The sequence below is a fragment of the Eschrichtius robustus genome, chromosome 7, assembly GCF_028021215.1.
Source record: "Eschrichtius robustus isolate mEscRob2 chromosome 7, mEscRob2.pri, whole genome shotgun sequence".
NCBI classification, from domain to species: Eukaryota; Metazoa; Chordata; class Mammalia; order Artiodactyla; family Eschrichtiidae; genus Eschrichtius; species Eschrichtius robustus.
In genome coordinates, this window is record NC_090830.1 from 90,023,761 (window position 1) to 90,040,889 (window position 17,129).

At 52.4% G+C, this 17,129-nt stretch overlaps 1 protein-coding gene across 1 annotated transcript; it reads right to left on the minus strand.

Annotated features, from left to right (window-relative positions):
* Positions 1-6,047: 6,047 nt before the first annotated feature.
* On the minus strand, positions 6,048-15,494 carry RBP3 (retinol binding protein 3). The gene is made up of 4 exons (XM_068548928.1): positions 12,447-15,494; positions 10,048-10,238; positions 8,023-8,165; positions 6,048-6,526 (listed from the first exon to the last, which is right to left on the minus strand). Exons 1-4 carry the CDS (start codon positions 15,492-15,494, stop codon positions 6,048-6,050), a joined length of 3,861 nt encoding a protein of 1,286 aa, XP_068405029.1.
* Positions 15,495-17,129: the final 1,635 nt, after the last annotated feature.

The window sequence follows — 17,129 nt, forward strand, 5'->3', positions numbered from 1 at the left end:
CTCTGACTTGTTGGATTGCTCTATAATTTCTTTGAAATCAGTTTGACAGGCATAAGTGCACTATACTAAAACAATAGAAATTTAGAATTGAAAGGGATTCTACCTTTCTAGCCCATCCCCTGACTTTATAGCAGTGAGCATTGAGGTCCACGGTGAGCTGACGGGCAAAGCGATGCAGAGCAAGAGGTGGTGAGGTCAAGGCTAGGACCCCTGAGATGTCTACACTGGTGTGTCTTCCCTGGCCCACCCACACTCCTCTGGGAACCTCGGCTATGGCTGCAAACAGAATGATTACTAATAGTGACCGTGTCATTCATAAGCAAGAGAGACATTTTGAAAAAAAAATTAAAGTTAATTAATTTTATGAAGAAGCACAAGAAAACATCTCCCAAGTCAACTTTTTAACGTGGAGTTCATTTTGGTAAAAATTGATGTAGATGCAAGTTGCTTTGTAGCCATTCAAATCGACAGACGCCAAGATGACTCATGGAGGTGATGACTTACAGTTTATTAATGTGGCAGCTCCTACTTGTCACCAGGCTGCCTTCCCAAAGTCCCCATGGCAGTTGAAGCCTGTCTCGTCCCTTTTCTCTCCTACCCTCCTGTATCGACTGGAGATCAGTCACTTTTAATCATGACTTTGCCCACGCTCTCTCTGCCACCTTCCATCCCAGTTAAGAGTTGGCAGATGATGTTGCCACAGAACATCACATCAGCAGGTATGAATTTTACTTGACAATTCTGGCGTAAGGATCACCACATTCCTTAAATTCTCTATATCTAATTTAATCTGTTCTCTACCATAATCCTATTCTGGTAGGACAGGCAGTCTGTCTTTTTAAAATCCCCCCCCCCACCGCAGTCTCTCCAGTTTGCAGAACATTCCCCAGCACCTCCCACCTAAGAATACCCTCTCTTGGCATCAAGCAGCATCCCCATGCTGGGTTGGTGTCTTTGCCTCTATCCTCCAACGTGCTCTGGATCTTCTCCCAGGATCTCAGCCCTGGTGGTTTTCTGGCAATACCATCATTAGGCAGGTAACACAGGAGCCACTGAGCCAATAAACAGAAAGTCTTGGCTTGCTTTTTGGACAATGGAAGAGAAAATACCTATAGTGGCTGGAAAAATAGCAAATTATATCTCAATATGTGACCTCCCAAACAGCAGCCATTCCATTAAGATTTCTAAAAGTCCCCCAAATGTGCTGATGAGGCTAAAATGAGACATTCTGAATTCAGATCCATTTTAGTTCTCAATTTTAACCAAGATTTGCTTTTCTTTCTGCTTTTATCTGGAAGAGAAGTAAAACCTTAACAAGGCCAGAGTCCTAGGTCCATATCTACTTCTGGCCAATTCCTGCATCTTAGACCACAGATTCTACTCAAAAAACTATATAATTATGTTGATGAAAGTATGTGTAGCCCACTGGGCTTGGGGGTTGTGGAGGGAAGAGGAGGTGAGGGTCGTCCTGACACCTGGAGCTCATGTGTCCTAGGTGAAGGATCCTTAGTGCCAGGCCAAGTGCAGCTCTCAAGAGAGGCCAGAAATCAGGACCGTATGTGGAATTGTCTCTAAAAAACTGATGGCCAAAATGGCATGGACTTAAGGAAGCACGTTAGTGGTGGTGGCGTGGGGAGGGGCAGGAACCACCAGCTGGAGACCCCTAACTCTGTTATGCTCCCAGCCTTTGAACCAGCTGGGTGGTGGGCCTGGCCCTGCTAACCTCACAGTACTGCCCTGTTCCTCTAGGCACAGGGAGAGACCCTATAGAGGGGTGAAAGTCAGCAGGCGTTGTCCTAAGGTAAACCTCCCAGCCTTTCTTTCCTTGAGAGGTGCTGCCGCCCCCTGGTGGCAGCATGCCTCCCCTGCAGGCCACTTCTCTTCAGAGAAGGGGTTTTACATGCCCTGCCTATATGTATAATTTTGTTTATGTTTTTTGTAGTAGTCATGTGCGAGGTCCAAACATCATATAGTAAGATATGAAATCCATATAATAAAACTTTTATTTTAAAAACAAATTATTCTCCAATGTGTTTTGATTTGTGCCACGTCCTAGAAAAGAAGAATTTTGGGAAAGCGATTTTGAATGGGTGTTGGGGAGACAGTGTCTTCTGGAAGGAGGGTAGCCGTTCTTGTTCTTTAAATGTAACTTTTTCTTCCCCAGTCATCTTATGTTTTCCTGGAGCAGGAGACAGGAAGCCAGTAGCCTCTGATACCCTTGCTATTCTAAGCTGCTTGGATTAGGAGGCTATTTTCACTGCCAGCCACCCTGATCTGCAAGGTAGCAAGGAGGTCCTTAGGCAGCTAATCCTATAGAAACCAGGAAGTGTGAGTTGAGCGCTCTCCACTGGGGACCTTGGAGGCAGGTTTCTTTGCCCACAGCTGTGATTCGGGCTGTATCCTTTTTCTTTCCAAGTTGTATCCTTTCATTGCATTAAAGCTGTGTGGGTGGCGATGACCCTCACTGACACACAAACGGGGCCGTCTGCTTCGTGTTGGGCTGTTTGGCAGATGCAAGCACACAGGAAGCAGGAGGGTGAGTGAGATGGGAGAAGAGCTGGGGTCCTACCCTCTGGTACTCCAGCATGGCCTGAGAGCTGGGTCAAGTCTCCAGCAAGGATCCTGATGGTGAAAGTCCAGCCTGTCTGTGGCTGGGGATACCTTGGGAAAGGGGGTGGCGGCCTGGTCCAGCCCCTCTCACAGCACATCAGTGGGGTCCTCAAGCAGGGGGACATGGGAGAAAGTTGCATGGCAGAGCAGTGGCCTTGGCTACAGGCCGGAACACAGAAATGGGGCAGGAGGCTGTGGTGGGGATTTAGGTACCGAGTCAGGACCTCAAGACAAGGCAGAGGGGATGGACGGTGCAGTTCATTGTAAGAAAGCAAAGTCTGTGGCTGGTTGAAGCGGAAAAGGATATCTTGAGAGGAGCCAGGGCTGCGCCCAGTGTTGGGTGGGCAAGCAGGGGGCCCAGGCTGAATAGTAGGCAGAAGCAAGGAGCTACTCAGCAGGACCTCAGCTGTGGTCAGGCAGGGGAACCACCTCTGGAAGGTGCTGCTTCTGCCCCTGATAAGTGGGGGCATGGCCATGCTGCCCTGCACACTGGACATCTGGCCATTGCTGCTACCAAGCTTCCCTGGGTCACTTGCTCCAAAAAAAAAAAAAAAAAAGTCCTGCACACAGGCCTCTGGTTGGCCCAGGCAGGACCACATGTCCATACCCCACAGCCAGGGAGCTGGAAAAGTGAGCGTCCAGGACATCTGATTTCATGGTGGGGGAATGGTTAGAGCTGACATTGGCCAAGCACTAGATTAATCATTCAATCTACACAGCCCCAAAGGTGCTATTATCTCATCCATCACATGGATGAGGAAACTGAGGCACAGAGATGTGAAGTAAGTAAGTTGCCCAGAGTCACACAGCCTGGAAGTGGCAGGGCTGACCTTCCTATCTGGGCAGGCTCAAGCTGGAACCTGAGCTCCTAACCACCTCTCTGCTTCTGAGTAAGTCTGTTTCCCACAGGTTCATATGGGGAGCAATTCTCTGAACATCCAAAGGGGGTGCAAATGCTGGTGGCCTAAAGGAGGGCAAACATCCACTGTGCTAGATGTGTGACCGCCAGTGAATAACTGATCCTGTCTAAGGCTCTGGGCGGAGCTGACTCTGGTGGAGATGGTAATAATGGATGTCCATGTGGTGTGAAGCTCAGAAGAGAGATCTGTGTATGTCACCCACCGTAAACTGCTCCGCCCCTTCCCCTGTTTAAGACCCACCAGGGTATTTGCCATCTGTGACCCCACAGTGCCTATGGGACACCTTAAACAAATTAAGCTGCAGGAAACACCAGTGGTGCAAATCAAGGAAATCCAAAAGATGTGAAAGGAAAACCCATAAAAAAATGAAAAACCACTAATGATCACTAAGGTATAGGTAGTGAGTCAGTTATATAATTTATTTTATCTTATTTACTATATTTTTCGAATAATGACGGCTGCATTTGAAAATAATGATATATGCTAATTATAAGGATTTAAGAAAAAGAGAAAGTATAAATAAGAAAGTTAAAACATCACCCCAAATGCTACCATCTAGAAGAAACCATTGTTTGATTTAGGTAATCTTCACATAGCTGTGTGTGTGTATATATATATATATATATATATATATGTATATTATATATATATTATATATATATGTATATTATATATATATATACACACACACATACATATATATGCATGTATATATATGTATATATCTCTTTGTGGGTGTATGTGAGAGAGAGAGAAAGAGGGAGGAGAGAGAGTCCTAGAGTGTAAGCATATAATGTGGTCACACATTTGCCTGGATAGCAGTAGGTTTAATGAAGAAAAATGTGAGATCACAGTATATATGATAACTACTAAAATTCGATCATGCCATGAATCTTACTTGAATTTAGCAGGAGGAAAAGGAGCTGGAGAGAAATCTTGCCTTCCATCAGGGCTTTTCAGTTTAGACAGGGTTGTTTTGAGGTGTTCTGGTGGAGAAACCCCTAGGGATGGTGGTGGCCCAGATTCCCCAGATCTCTGAGGTCTAGGGAGGGGGCTGATGAAGTCCAGGCCATGCCTGGTGCCCTGGGGAGTCGCCTTTGGCAGCTGCAGCCTGGACTCACCAGAGGGCCAGGCCAGATAGGACCAGAACTTCATCCTCACCCTGGCAGTCCTGGAGCCTGGAGCTCTGGGAGCAAGGACTGTGCACTGGGATCTCCCCACCCTCCTGGCCTCGCCCCACCATGACTTTGGGCAGAGCCTCAGAGGTCTCTCATTTTTGGGTCCCTGTGACTCTAGCAGAGCAGAGTTGAATGGACCCAGGGCACAAGCCCGGGGTCTCTCATTCCCCCAGGTTACCCCTGGGCTCCAGGTCTCCTCCCAGGGCTGGCCCAACTCTGGGGGAGGTCTTGGGCTCTGCCTGCCTCAAACTTCTCACCCTGTTAGGAGTCAGCTTGGTCACCAGAACTGGCACAGTGACCGGCTGCACTTGGACGAGCAGGGCAGGTCCCCAGACCACCACCCAGGGCCGCTCTCCCCTCTGGTAGCAGCGCTGCATGGTGGGATTCTGCGTGGCACCAGAGCTCACTTTTGGGTCCCTGGCAGAATCAGGAGAACAAGGTCATGGAAGGATCGTGAAGGAAAGATAGACTTGCTGTGTAGAATTGGATTGGGAGGGTTTAGGGCAGGGAGGAGAGGGTTCTAAGTGAAACTGAACTTGTCTTCATGTGTCTGAGGGCTGCCACTTGGAGGAAAACATAGTTTTGCAGCTTGATAGGCATGTGTGTTTACTGTGTATCCACTGCCTGTGTCAGGTGCCATGCCAAGTGCTGGGCAGTAGGAGACGAGGATGCGTAGGACGGTCTCCACCCCTGAGGACTACACAGCATGGCGGGGACAGAAATGATCCCAGGGCAGAGTGGGAGAGGTACACTACTGGGGAAGATGCAGGTGCAGGGAGGACAGAATGGGACAGTGTAGCGGGGGAGTGGGGCTCCTGACCTCTGGACCTGCACTGTCCCACATGGGAGCCACCAGCTGCAGGTGGTTGCTGTGTGCTAGACACGTGACATGTGCCAATGGAGATGTACTATAAGCGCGGGACACACACCGGATCTCAAAGACTTGGTGCAAAAGCATCTAATTCATAACAATTTTTATATTGAATACTCATTGAAATGATACTACTGTGAATATAGTGGGTTAAATAAAGTATACTATTAAAATTAATTTCACCTGCTTCTTTATACTTTCCTTAAAAATGTAAAGTGACACATGTGCCTGGCATCCGTGGCTCACGTTATGACATTATTGGACAGAGATGCTCTAGTTGACAGCATGAGGACCAGGGGTTGGTGGTTAAGAAGCGTGGGTGGGGATAGATCTGGACTTCACTTCCCTGAAGGGGGTGGACTTTGAAGGGGGTGAGCTTCCTGTCCCGAGGTGTTCCAACAGAGAGGATGCTGGCAATTGGGAAGAGACCAGATATATGAGCTCCAAGGGTATCTCTGATTCTCAAGCCTAACCAGAGGGCAGCAGGCCCGTTTTCTGCCCTTTGGGGGCCTCAGTCAGGACCTCATGCCTGGGTGTCCCTTGGATGTGTCCCAGAGGTCCCGCCCTTTTATGGCTCTGACTACGGTGGCCCTTGCGGCGGCCGTGCAGGCGTGGGCTCCGCCTCGCCCTTAGCAGAGTGTGCTGGAGCACCTCCTTGGCTCTGGCGAGGGCTGCTTCTGCAGGGGCAGCCACGTCAGGCACCACGCCCACCCCTTCCCAGGAGCTGCCGTCTGCAGCCCCCACTGAGCGGGCAGTGGGGATGGTGATGTACAGGTCGGTGTCATCCACATGGTAGGTTTGTGGCAGCTGGCAGCCCCCACTGGTCACCTCCCCGATGACCAGTGCCCGGCCCAGCCTCTTCAAGATGTAGGTAAATTCCTCTGCAGCGCCAGCTGTCAAACTGCTGGTCAGAATGACCATACTCTTCTTGGAGCCGTAGCGTTCACCTGCAGGATATAAGGCCCTTCAAAATAGGGAGTCAAGTCCTCACCCTGGGCACCTGCCTTCTCCATACTGCTTAGACTCCAGAGAGGAGGGCCAGGGATTTAGTTCTGTGTCCTTGTGTCCACAGGCAAGTCACCCCACCTTTCTGAGCCCCAGTTTCTGCATCTGTAAAATGGGGATAAGGACGTGTGCCGGATCCTGAGCATGCCAGCGCTTGAGAGATTTTACCACCAGTGATGGGAAGAGGCTGGACTGACTTACCCGAGAAAAGGGCTAACCTGACCAGACTCTCTTCACTTTGGACCCTCAGAAGAGCCAAGTTTGTGACTTAATGACGACAGCCCTCTAGGACAGTGATGTCCAATAGAAAAGCAACATGAGCCCGAATGCAAGCCACATATGTCATTTCAAGTTTTCTAGAAGCCACATTAAACAAGTAAAACAAAATTGATAGAATGAATTTTAATACTGTTTTATCTAACTCAATAAATCTAAAATTTGTTCCTCTCAAAATGTCATCAATAAAATTATTGAGATATTTTACATCCTTTTTTTCATGAAAGTCTTCAAAATCTGGTGTGCACTGAACACTTTATGCATCTCAATCCATGTGTGGCATGTGGCTTCCGTACTGGACATCGCAATTCCAACACCCCATGATCTGCAGATCTGTATTTAACTACTGGTCTTGAATGTCTATTTGAATTGAGAATTCATCTGGTCCTGATTTTTATTTACATTTTGCAATATTATTGAATGTATATCTTGGAAGATTCCCTCCAAATGCTTGTGTGATAAGGAAGTATGCAAATGAAAATTGCAGGGTGCTTTTCTGATCGGAGGAGGCACACCCCCCATTGGTTTCCCAGCCCCCTCTTTTCAGATGGACGCGCAGGTTCCTTGGTTTTGCAAGCTAGGCAAGGGAGATGGAGCAAGGCTATCCACCTGGGATGTGGCTGGACAGCCGTGGCTCTGTAAAGCGTGGGGCCTGTACTGCTTCCTCCGGCCACTGCTCTGGGCCCAGGGCAGGTAACACAAGCCCCATCAGAGTCATGAACTTCCTTTAGGTAGGTGTGCTGGGAAGCTGCTGAGGGTTCAGGTGAGATGGAAAACCACTGGAAACGCCGTGGGATTTGGTGATGGCCCGAGGACCCTTGTAGCTTTACATTTGTCTTGCAGGCTGATGGTTGCTATGGCAGGAATGGCAGGCATTTTGGTTTTAGACAAACCAGTGTTCGAGTTTGGGAGCTGTCACTTATTAGCTGAGTGACCTTAGACAAGCTATTTGACCTAGTTGGAACTCATTTTTCTCATCTAGAAAATAGGTATAATGATATATGTTTTGGAGGGATTAAAGGTCTTATGTACAGAGTACATGGCATAGGACGGGGGCTTTATATTCTAGCTACAGTTACTTTTACCTGAACCCAAACTGTCTTTCCTTGATTTCCCAGAAGCTTCTAGAATGATAATAGGAAGGAAAGGCTTCTGTACACACCTTCGAGCTGCGCGTGGGTCCAGAGCTCGCTGACAGAGTCATTGGGCCGGTTGTAGATTTTGTCCAGCAGAATAGGTGGGCCTTCGTCGAAAAAGTAGGAGCATATGGCGGAGATGGAGGAGGTGGGACCACCGATGTTGAACCTGAGGGAAGGGAAATGTTGCCCACTGAGGGGCGGAGCCCACAGGGAAGCCCTCGGTGCCCCTCTGGGTGCCCTAATCCTTGCCCTGTGGAGGGTTCTAATTCCAGGCAGCCTCAGTCTAGTGTCCTTTCTTCCTCCTACAGAATTCTTTGGTTGGCATTTCCCAGAGTACAAGATTTGTGAGAACCAGAGACTTTGTGGTCAAATCCATTTAGAAAATACTGCATAACTTACCCACCCCTCCTTTTCACACATTAATACATTATGTGATACATATTGTATATGTTATATTAAAGGCCCTAGGTCCTGCACTCGGGAACTTGTTGATAAATTTCCCCAGCTTACTGACCATGGCCTGCTCCCATGCACCCATGCTGCCTGCATTTTGAGAGCACTGTCTTCCCTAGTTTCATGCTTGATAATTTCACAAAACCCACTAGGTATCTTAGTTGAGGTGTCCTAACATGGCTCTTAGTGTGGTGGAGTGTTCAGAGCTGTGGAACTGCATTGGGGGTGAGGGATCCTGTGATCATTCCAGGCTATTTGGATTTGTCCTGCTGTGTGACCTCGCTGGGCCCCTGTCTCCTTATTTGTGTAACGAGGAATCCTGGGCTGGCAGTGTATTAGGAGTCTCTTCCAGTTGATGGTCTAGGATGGCCCGGATGTGTTCAGGGCCCATGACTTCAGCATCTGAACCTCCAAACCTTGGCTTGGAAGGATCTTTAAGCAAAGCACACCTGTGGGCTGGGTCTCCTCTTTAGAAAAATTTGGATGACACCATTAAGCAGAAAGGGACTTAGCATGAGGGTCATTTGGATGTTCAATAGAGCGTTTGAAGAATAAAGTCATCAGAGGTGCCACAGGAGTCCCCAAGCTCAAGTTCTGTGTATACACAAACCCAAGCCCTGGGAGATGGTTCATCTTCCAGGGAGGAAAGTCCGCCTCTGGGATCCAGTGCCACCTAGTGACGACTAAGAATCTCAAGAGTTTTGCAAGCCAGCAGCCAGAGCTCCGTCTCAGTATATCCAGCACTGCGGATGGGGGTGGGGGGTGGGGGGGCGGAAGTGTCCAACTGCCAGGGGAGCTGGCTTCCCCCTTCCCAGTGCCCATGGAAGGTGCCCAGGGCACGTCTGCTGATGGCCCCGGGAGTGACAAGAGACCTGGTCACTGAAGGGCATTCTTCTACCCATTACCCTTCCAAGTCCCCTCCCCCAGCTCTCAGAAGGAAACTCAACCTGTATGAGGCATACCTTCACAGAAGCAGATGAGAGGTCTAGCTGAAATCATCCCCCCAACAATCATTTTGTAGCGTAAAGAGTTCTTTTTGCAACAATAGTGGCTAAATCGCAAATTCTCTCTGGGCCACTGGCTTTATGATTCTCATGACCAGGGTTGTCCTGGGCTGGTTTCATAAGATGTGAGGCACAAGCACAGGTGGAAGCCTAGCTGTCCCAAACATGGCTGATCATCAGAGTCACCTGGATGATGTCTGTTAAATATACAGATCACTGGACCTCACTCCTGGGGCTTTGGATTCAGCAGGGCTGGGAGGGGTCCTGGAATCAGTGTGTTTAAGGTCACCCTTTCCCTCTCTCCTCACTGAATCCTGTGACTAGGTAAGTTTGGGGACCACTGGATTAGCTCAGTGGTTCTCAGCCTTGGTCATCTGAGCTTAAAAAAACCAACAGTGTTGGGACCCCACCTGGCTAATTAAACCAGAACCCCAGAATAGCTGGCCAGAGCCCTGAGAGCCAGGCGGGCTATTCCACTTGGGGTCTGCCCGGCGTCCCAGGGTCCTTTCTTCCCTACTAGACTCATGGCTTTGACTGTCTTCCAGCAGCTGCCCCAGCCTCGCTGGGAACTGCTGAGCCCCGCCCACTGACCTCATGTCGACAATCAGGGCGTCCGTGTGTACAATCTTCTTCCAGACATGCTCCACCAGCAGCTCGGAGACCTGGGTGAGCAGCTCACAGTCCCCAAACATATCAAACCTCAAGTAGCCAACGTTGCCCTCAAGCACATTAGTGTGGAAGGAAAACTTGATCAGGTCTTCAAAGACTTCAGGGGAAGGGATCTGAAAGAGAGGGAGGTCGGCTCCATGTCAGGAGAGGAGAGATTTGAAAGCTCAAATTTTTTTTTTTTTTAAGGTTCTGAGTATCTTTATTTCATTATTGATCATAGTACTTAAATGGACAATTAGCTCCGCTAAAGTCCGGGTCAAACTCTCCCATAGCCATGGTTCCCTGTTCTTCTGCCAAACTGTGCCCAGTATCCACCCCCTGTCACTTCTGCCAGATACAGTGAAAGGTCAGATTTGAAAGTGGGTGTCACGGAGGTCCTTTATATCATGAGGTATATTGAGCCCACGGGAAGGGAGCTAACATTTCCTAAGGAGGTAGTAGGTGCCAGGGCCTTTCCTGATGGTATCCAGGAGGTTACATGGGTAGTGGGCCTGGGATATGAACCCCAGTGAGTGGTCAGCAGCCTCCTTACAGGGAATGCTCATGGGTGCCAACCTCTCACCCTGGCGTCAGAGCTGGAAGGCCCAGGCATGGTCTCCACTCTTACTCCCCTGAGCTCCCCGGACACTTTTTGTCTCTGAGCTCATCATCTAAGGACATCATCATCTGAAGACATGAACTACTGGGCGCTTGAGTCTTTACCAGGGATCTGGCCCTGTGCTGAGCATGTTGTAGTAGTTACTGTAGAGAAGACACTATTATCGCCATCTTTTTACTGAAAAAAACTGAAGCACAGAGTGATTAAGTAACTTGCCCAAGGTCACACAGCCAGTAAGTGGAAGAGCCAGAATATGAATCCACACCAGGTGACTCCAAACCAGGAACACCCCTGCTGACTAGGACACCCAGCCTCCAGGCCTTGTGCTGACCTCAGTCACAAGCCCTCGGGCCATGGGCCACTCTCCTCCGTACCCCTCCAGGCCTCAGTTCCTCTTTTTGTAAAATGGGATAACAATTCGACAGTAGATGCTTTTGGTGCCCTCAGCCCTCCTCTGATTTCAGCCACAGCTTGACCCAGGCTGACAGGGCTTTGCCTCTAGCATACCCTTGTTTTTTACTCTCTACTTCAGGACCTTCTCCAAGCTGCCCCAGAATCTGAGAGAGTTCATGTCCCCAGGGAGACCTTCAGCTAACAGAGAGCGGGAGCCGTGGGGTCACGTCTGTAGTGGCATTCCTCACACTTGTCAGGGTGTGTTGCAATCTTCAGAAGCAACAGGCTCAATAACACGCCCACACTTCCTGTCCCACTTTCCCCGCTCCCTCACTCCTGCTGCAGTGACCACGTCCCATATCAACTGACCACGCCTAAGCCCCTATCTCAGGTCCTGGCTTCAAGGGAACCAGGACAAATGCTGCCCTGCCTACTTGTTGTGACTATGCAGTTATATCATAGATGATAAACACCATGGAGAGGTGTTGTAAAGGTGCTTTAGATGCAGCTCTTTGCTGATGGGAGTGCTTGGTGAGTCCTGTGGTGTGCTTTGGCCCTTGATCGGGAGAATTTTTCCCTCATCTACCCTGCAGCCTTGATTTACCTTTTCAGTGTTCCCCAGACCTGCAGTGCTGGCTTCAAATATCTTGACCACACAGCCTGGCCCAGAATTTCCCATTCAGTTGGCCCTTGTGTCAGGGTGCATGCCCACCCAGCACAACTCCTTTGGGAGACAGTACTTGGCATTGGGGGAGGGGAGGAGAAGGCAGTCGGTGCCTACCCAAGGCAGCCTCACTGCAGGGGTTGTCCTGGCTGTGTGTGGACACTACTGGACCTGTCCCCAGGCTCCATGCTCTAGCTCCAAGGCAACTGTGATGCCAGGACCTGTGCTGATTCCCTGTCTCCATCCCCCTGACTCATTCACACAAACTGCAAACCCCTGAGGCAGGCAGGTGATGTGGACGCACACAAACCCCACATTTCCAGAACAGGAAATCACGGGGACCTCTTTCTCCAACACTGACAGTGAGAAGCCCTACAAACCCTTGCATTCTACCTAGCCAAGAGTGAAGCTCCTTCTATACTAACACTTTTCAAACTGAGCTCCTGTGGGTACCAATGATCTACTGGGGTGCTCAGGGACCTCATGGGCACATGAGGGACTGGAGGGCAGGGTGAGAGAGAGGAAAAGACGTGATTGGTGAAAAATTTAACATGAAAACACGTCTGGAAGCCGTTGCCTTGCACCCTGCATGGAGCCCTGGATGTGCGGACAGTTGGTTGACTCTCTCCTGGGACTGTGCTGGACCAAGTCTCCCTTGTAACTCACCTGCATGGGTACAATCCCAGGAATGCGGTCCTTGGCATCCTCAGGGATATGGGCTGTCTTCAGGTGTGGGTCCCCGGACAGCACCTGCAGGTCAGCCTCCAGCATCTCGGCCAGGGCAGCTTCTGAGGTCACCCTGGCATAGCGGCTCTGCAGACGGCTCAGTTTGGATGCCATCTTGGCTCCCAGCTCGGGGGAGGCGTAGTTATCTGCTACGAGCTTCCCAGCTGTCTGCAGCACAGTGGGCACCTTGGCACGCAGGGCCACTATGTCCTGGGCTGTGGAGAGGGCCACGCTCATGGGCACGGTGATGTCTGGCTCCACCCCAGCCAGGTCCCAGGCCTCACCGGTGCTGGCACTCAGGGCCATCTGCGTGGGCATGGAGGCATATAAGGGGCTGCTGCCCACCTGGTAGATGCCCACGGAGAGCGCCCCTCCAGCCGTGGGCTCCCCGATGATGGTGGCACGCTGCAGGTCCTGCATGGTGTGAGCGAAAGCCTCAGCCGCTGACCCGCTGGTGTGGCTCACCAGGATGTAGAGGTCCTTGTGGGAGCCGTAGCGCTGGCCTGCCACCTGGGGCAGGGTCCACACCTCTGTGACCCTCGACATGGCCCTGTCAAAGACGGAGTAGAGGTGCTGGCGGGGCTCTGCCTCGAAGAAGTAGGAACAGAGCAGCGGCACGGCCGTGGAGTAGCTGCCGGGGTTGTAGCGCAGGTCGACGACCAGAGCGGGCGTGTCTACCAGTTTCTGCCATACCAGCTGTACCAGCTGCGGCCCGATGGCTTTCACTGTCTCCAGGTCAGCCATGGCGTCGAAACGCAGGTAGCCCAGCCGGCCCGGCAGCACCTCTGTCTTGAACAGGGCCTCGATGAGGTAGGAGAGCTCCTCTGGGGAGGGGACGATGGGAGGTGGTAGGGGCACTTCCTCAGCCACCATCTCGCCGGGGCTGTGGAACACCAGCAGACGGTGGTCTCCAGACATCTCCTGCAGGTCTGCCGTGAGCTGGGAGGCCAGCGACTCCAGGTCCACTGCTGTGCGGTAGGCGCCCTGGGCCAGCTTGGCTTGCAACACGGCGCCTGTCTGCCCCACGACCTCTGGCCGGGCATAGTGGGCCTCCAGCAGGTGCCCCGTGCCCTCCACCAACTCCCCCAGGCTTCGGTGGAACTCCAGCACCTCCTGGGCTCTGTCCAGGGCTTCCTCGGCCAGCACGATGGCATCGGGGACCACGCCGCCCCCCAGCCAGCACTCGCCATGGTTGTCGATGAAGGTGAGCACGGGCACCGTGAGCGCCAGGCCGCCCTCGGGTGTCTCCAGCAGGGGCACCGTGTGCGTGTGCAGCAGGCTGCCTGCCGTGATCTCGCCCACCAGCGTGGCCCAGCCGAGCGACTGCATGAGGAAGGCCAGCTCCTCGGCTGCGGTGGCGGTGCGGTGGCTGGTGAGCAGGTACACCCCGCGCTGGGTGCCGTATGGCTGGCCCAGCAGCTCGGTCTGGCTGAAGTGCTCCTGCGTGACGTTGGTGCGCCGGTCGTAGGTGGTGAAGAGACGCACAGGGCCGGAGTCAGGTCCCTGGAAATAGGAGAGCAGCAGGGGCACGGCAGAGGACGGCCCCCCAGGGTTCTGCCGCAGGTCCATGATGAGGTGCTCCGTGTCCTGCAGGGGCTCCCACACCTGGCGCAGGATGTACGGGGCCAGCACCCCCAGCGCTGAGGCGTCGGCAAACCTGTCAAAGCGCAGGTAGCCCACGTTGCCCGGCAGCACGGACACCTGGAACACGGAGTCCACCAGGGCCCGCCGGGCAGCCTCGTCCTCGGGCACTTCTGAGACCATCTCCGGGGGTTCTTCAGCTTCATCCTCGGGCCCAGAAGAGGTTTCTTTGGACCTGACCACCTGCACCAGGAGCCTGGGGTCCTCGGACACGGCCTGCAGGCCGGTGTTGAGCTTAGTGACCAGATCCTCCTCGGAGACCACCGAGGACAGGTCCATGTTGGCCAGGTGGTGCAGCAGGGCAGGCACGCGGTCCACCAGTGTGTAGTATTCCCGCAGGGCCTCCTGCAGGCGCTGGATGACTCCCGGCAGGGCGCGACGCAGCGTGAGGATGGCCAGGGCCTTCTCCAGGGCCTGTTCGGCCGGTGTCCCCACACAAGGCAGCACCCCGCTGCCCTCCCAAGTCTGACTGCCCTTGCCCAGGGGCCCCAGGGACCTGGACACGGGCACGGTGAGAAAGAAGTCAGACTGGCCTATCCGCAGCTTCTGGAGGTCCAAGGCCCCCCCCACAGTCCGCTCGCCCACCACAATGGCCCTGCGCATTTGTTTGAGGATATAAGCGATGTCCTCAGCCACACCCCCGGTGCGACCACTGGTGAGGACCACCACATCCTTATCGGCACCGTAGTTCTCTCCTAGGACTTCGGGCAGGGTCCAGATCTCAGTGGTCGTATTAGAGGGGCGATCATAGATGGTATCCACGTGCAGGACTGTGTTCCCCGGGTGCAGGTAGGAGATGACATAGGGGATGCCAGAAATGTGGCCCCCAGTGCAATGGCGGAGGTCCAGCACCAAGGCAGAGGTGCCCATGAGCTTCCTCCAGACGTTGGCCACCAGGAAGCTCCTCAGCTTGCTCATCACCTCCTGGCCTGGGATGTCGTCCACCCGCAGGTAGCCCACATTGCCTTCCAGAACCTCATGGCGGAGGCCGTTCTGCAGCCCCGCAATGAGTTCCTCTAGCGTGAGGTTCATGAGTGCTGGGGCTTGCCGGGGAGCCTCGAGGGTGCTGGGCTCATAGGAGATGACCAGGCGAGGGTCGTTCAAGGAGCTCTGCACGCCAGCTGTCAGCACATGGGCCAGCGTCTGAGGGTCTGAGATGGCCAGGATCTCACGACTCTTGATGGCCTGCTCGATGGCTTCCTGCATCCCCATCAGGTTCTCTGGGAAGCAGTAGTTATCCAAGAGGACCTTGGCCATGTCCAGTACCAGGCTCGGCTGGAATAGGTGTGTAGGGCCAGTCAGGCTGCAGAGCAGCGTGGGCAAGAGCAGGGCCCATTTTCTTGACATGGGGATCCAGAGGGAGGGCTGGCTCCTGCGCAAAAGCTCTCTTGACACCATGCGCCAGGCAACAGCACTGCCCTGCGTGGCTGCCTTTCTCCCGCGTCCTTCTCAGCCAGCGGACAGAAGGTCTGGGGCTAAACACGGGAGTTGGGTTGCAGCTTCCAGCTCCGGTAAGCCTTTAATCCTGTCTAATTCAAGCGCATCAGCCCTGGGGACTGGGGAGAAGCGGCGGAAGTGGTTTGACTCAGAAGGTATGTGGGGTCTCATCTTGCTGCGCCACCTCTGGTAGACTAACGTGAATAACTACCGTTTGAGTTCCTGCCACATGCCAGGCACTGTGCCCCATGCTTTACAGGCTGACAGTCTCTACCTTGCAAAGCAGAGTTATTAACCTGCAAGTAAATAGCATTTCCCCACTGCACTGGGTGACACACCCCTCTAGAATTAGGGAGAACTCGGGGGCCTGATGCTGCCACCCTCTACTCTGTGGCCTTAGGGAAGTCTCTTACTTATTGTGTAGATTAAGTGACAAAATATGGGTAAGGCACTTGACAGCATCAGGGAAGAAGGAAGCACTCAATTACTGATAAGTTCTCTGTGTCAGATAGTTGCTCTGTTTTGTAGCTGAAGAAACAGAGTTCAGTAGCTAACGGAAGCCCACCATCCTAGGTGGGGGGATGTGAGGGCAGCCAGAAGAAGCCTGTGGGGTCACAGTCACTTAGATCGTGCCGAGGTTGAGTCTGAGGCTCCATCTACTTCACGGCTTGAGGTTTATTCCCCTGTCTTGCTAATGCATCCAGGGAACCAAAGTGGTTCCCCCCGACAGCTTTCAGATGATTGGAGTGAAATGTCTGAACTTCACTGTGGGGCATGATGAATGGGGTTGGTGATTCCAGGGCAGATGAAGTTAGCTCTGAGATCTAACAAGCATCCATTATGCTGGCTAAAGAAGACCCTCGCTGGTTGAGGGCTCGGCCCCTGGCCCACTACTTGCAAGGAGAACTGAGTTGGAGGACTTAGGTCTCTGTGGTCCAGACCCCACAGGCATACAGATCATCAGTCCCCAGAGAACTGCTGGACTCCTGCTCCTTCGCATAGAAGTGACGTTGGTCCAGCTTATGACTGATTTGGCACAGATTTCCAAGAATACCTACCACAGAGCCTAGACCCTAGAACCCCTGCTTTGTCTCCCCATCCCTCTGGGAGTGGGCATTGCCCTCACTTAACAGACGAGACAGCTATGGCTCAGAGTGTGGTCACATAGGCAGGGAGGAGCGCTGGGAGAGCCGTCTGGCTGCACTCTTTTCCCTTCGCCCCGTTAATGCCAGTGCACCCTCCTGGGACCAGGTGGTCATAGGCAGGCGCGCACGTGTGCCTCAGCCGGCAGCCGGAGGAGGTGGTCTTGGGGCCGGGGGACCTTCTCAGCACACTCGAGAGCCACAATCCGCTCTCTGGAAATCATTATCTGAGGATGTTTACCAAGTGGTTGATGAAGGCCAAAGAGGTCAATTAGCTAAAACAAACATATTCTTAGCTCATTAGGATTTGTTTAATGCCCAAGTGACATATGGTCACATCACTCCACCGTTTGCAGCCAATCAAGTGAGACTGATTTATTATATTAATAAGGCCTCCTTAGTC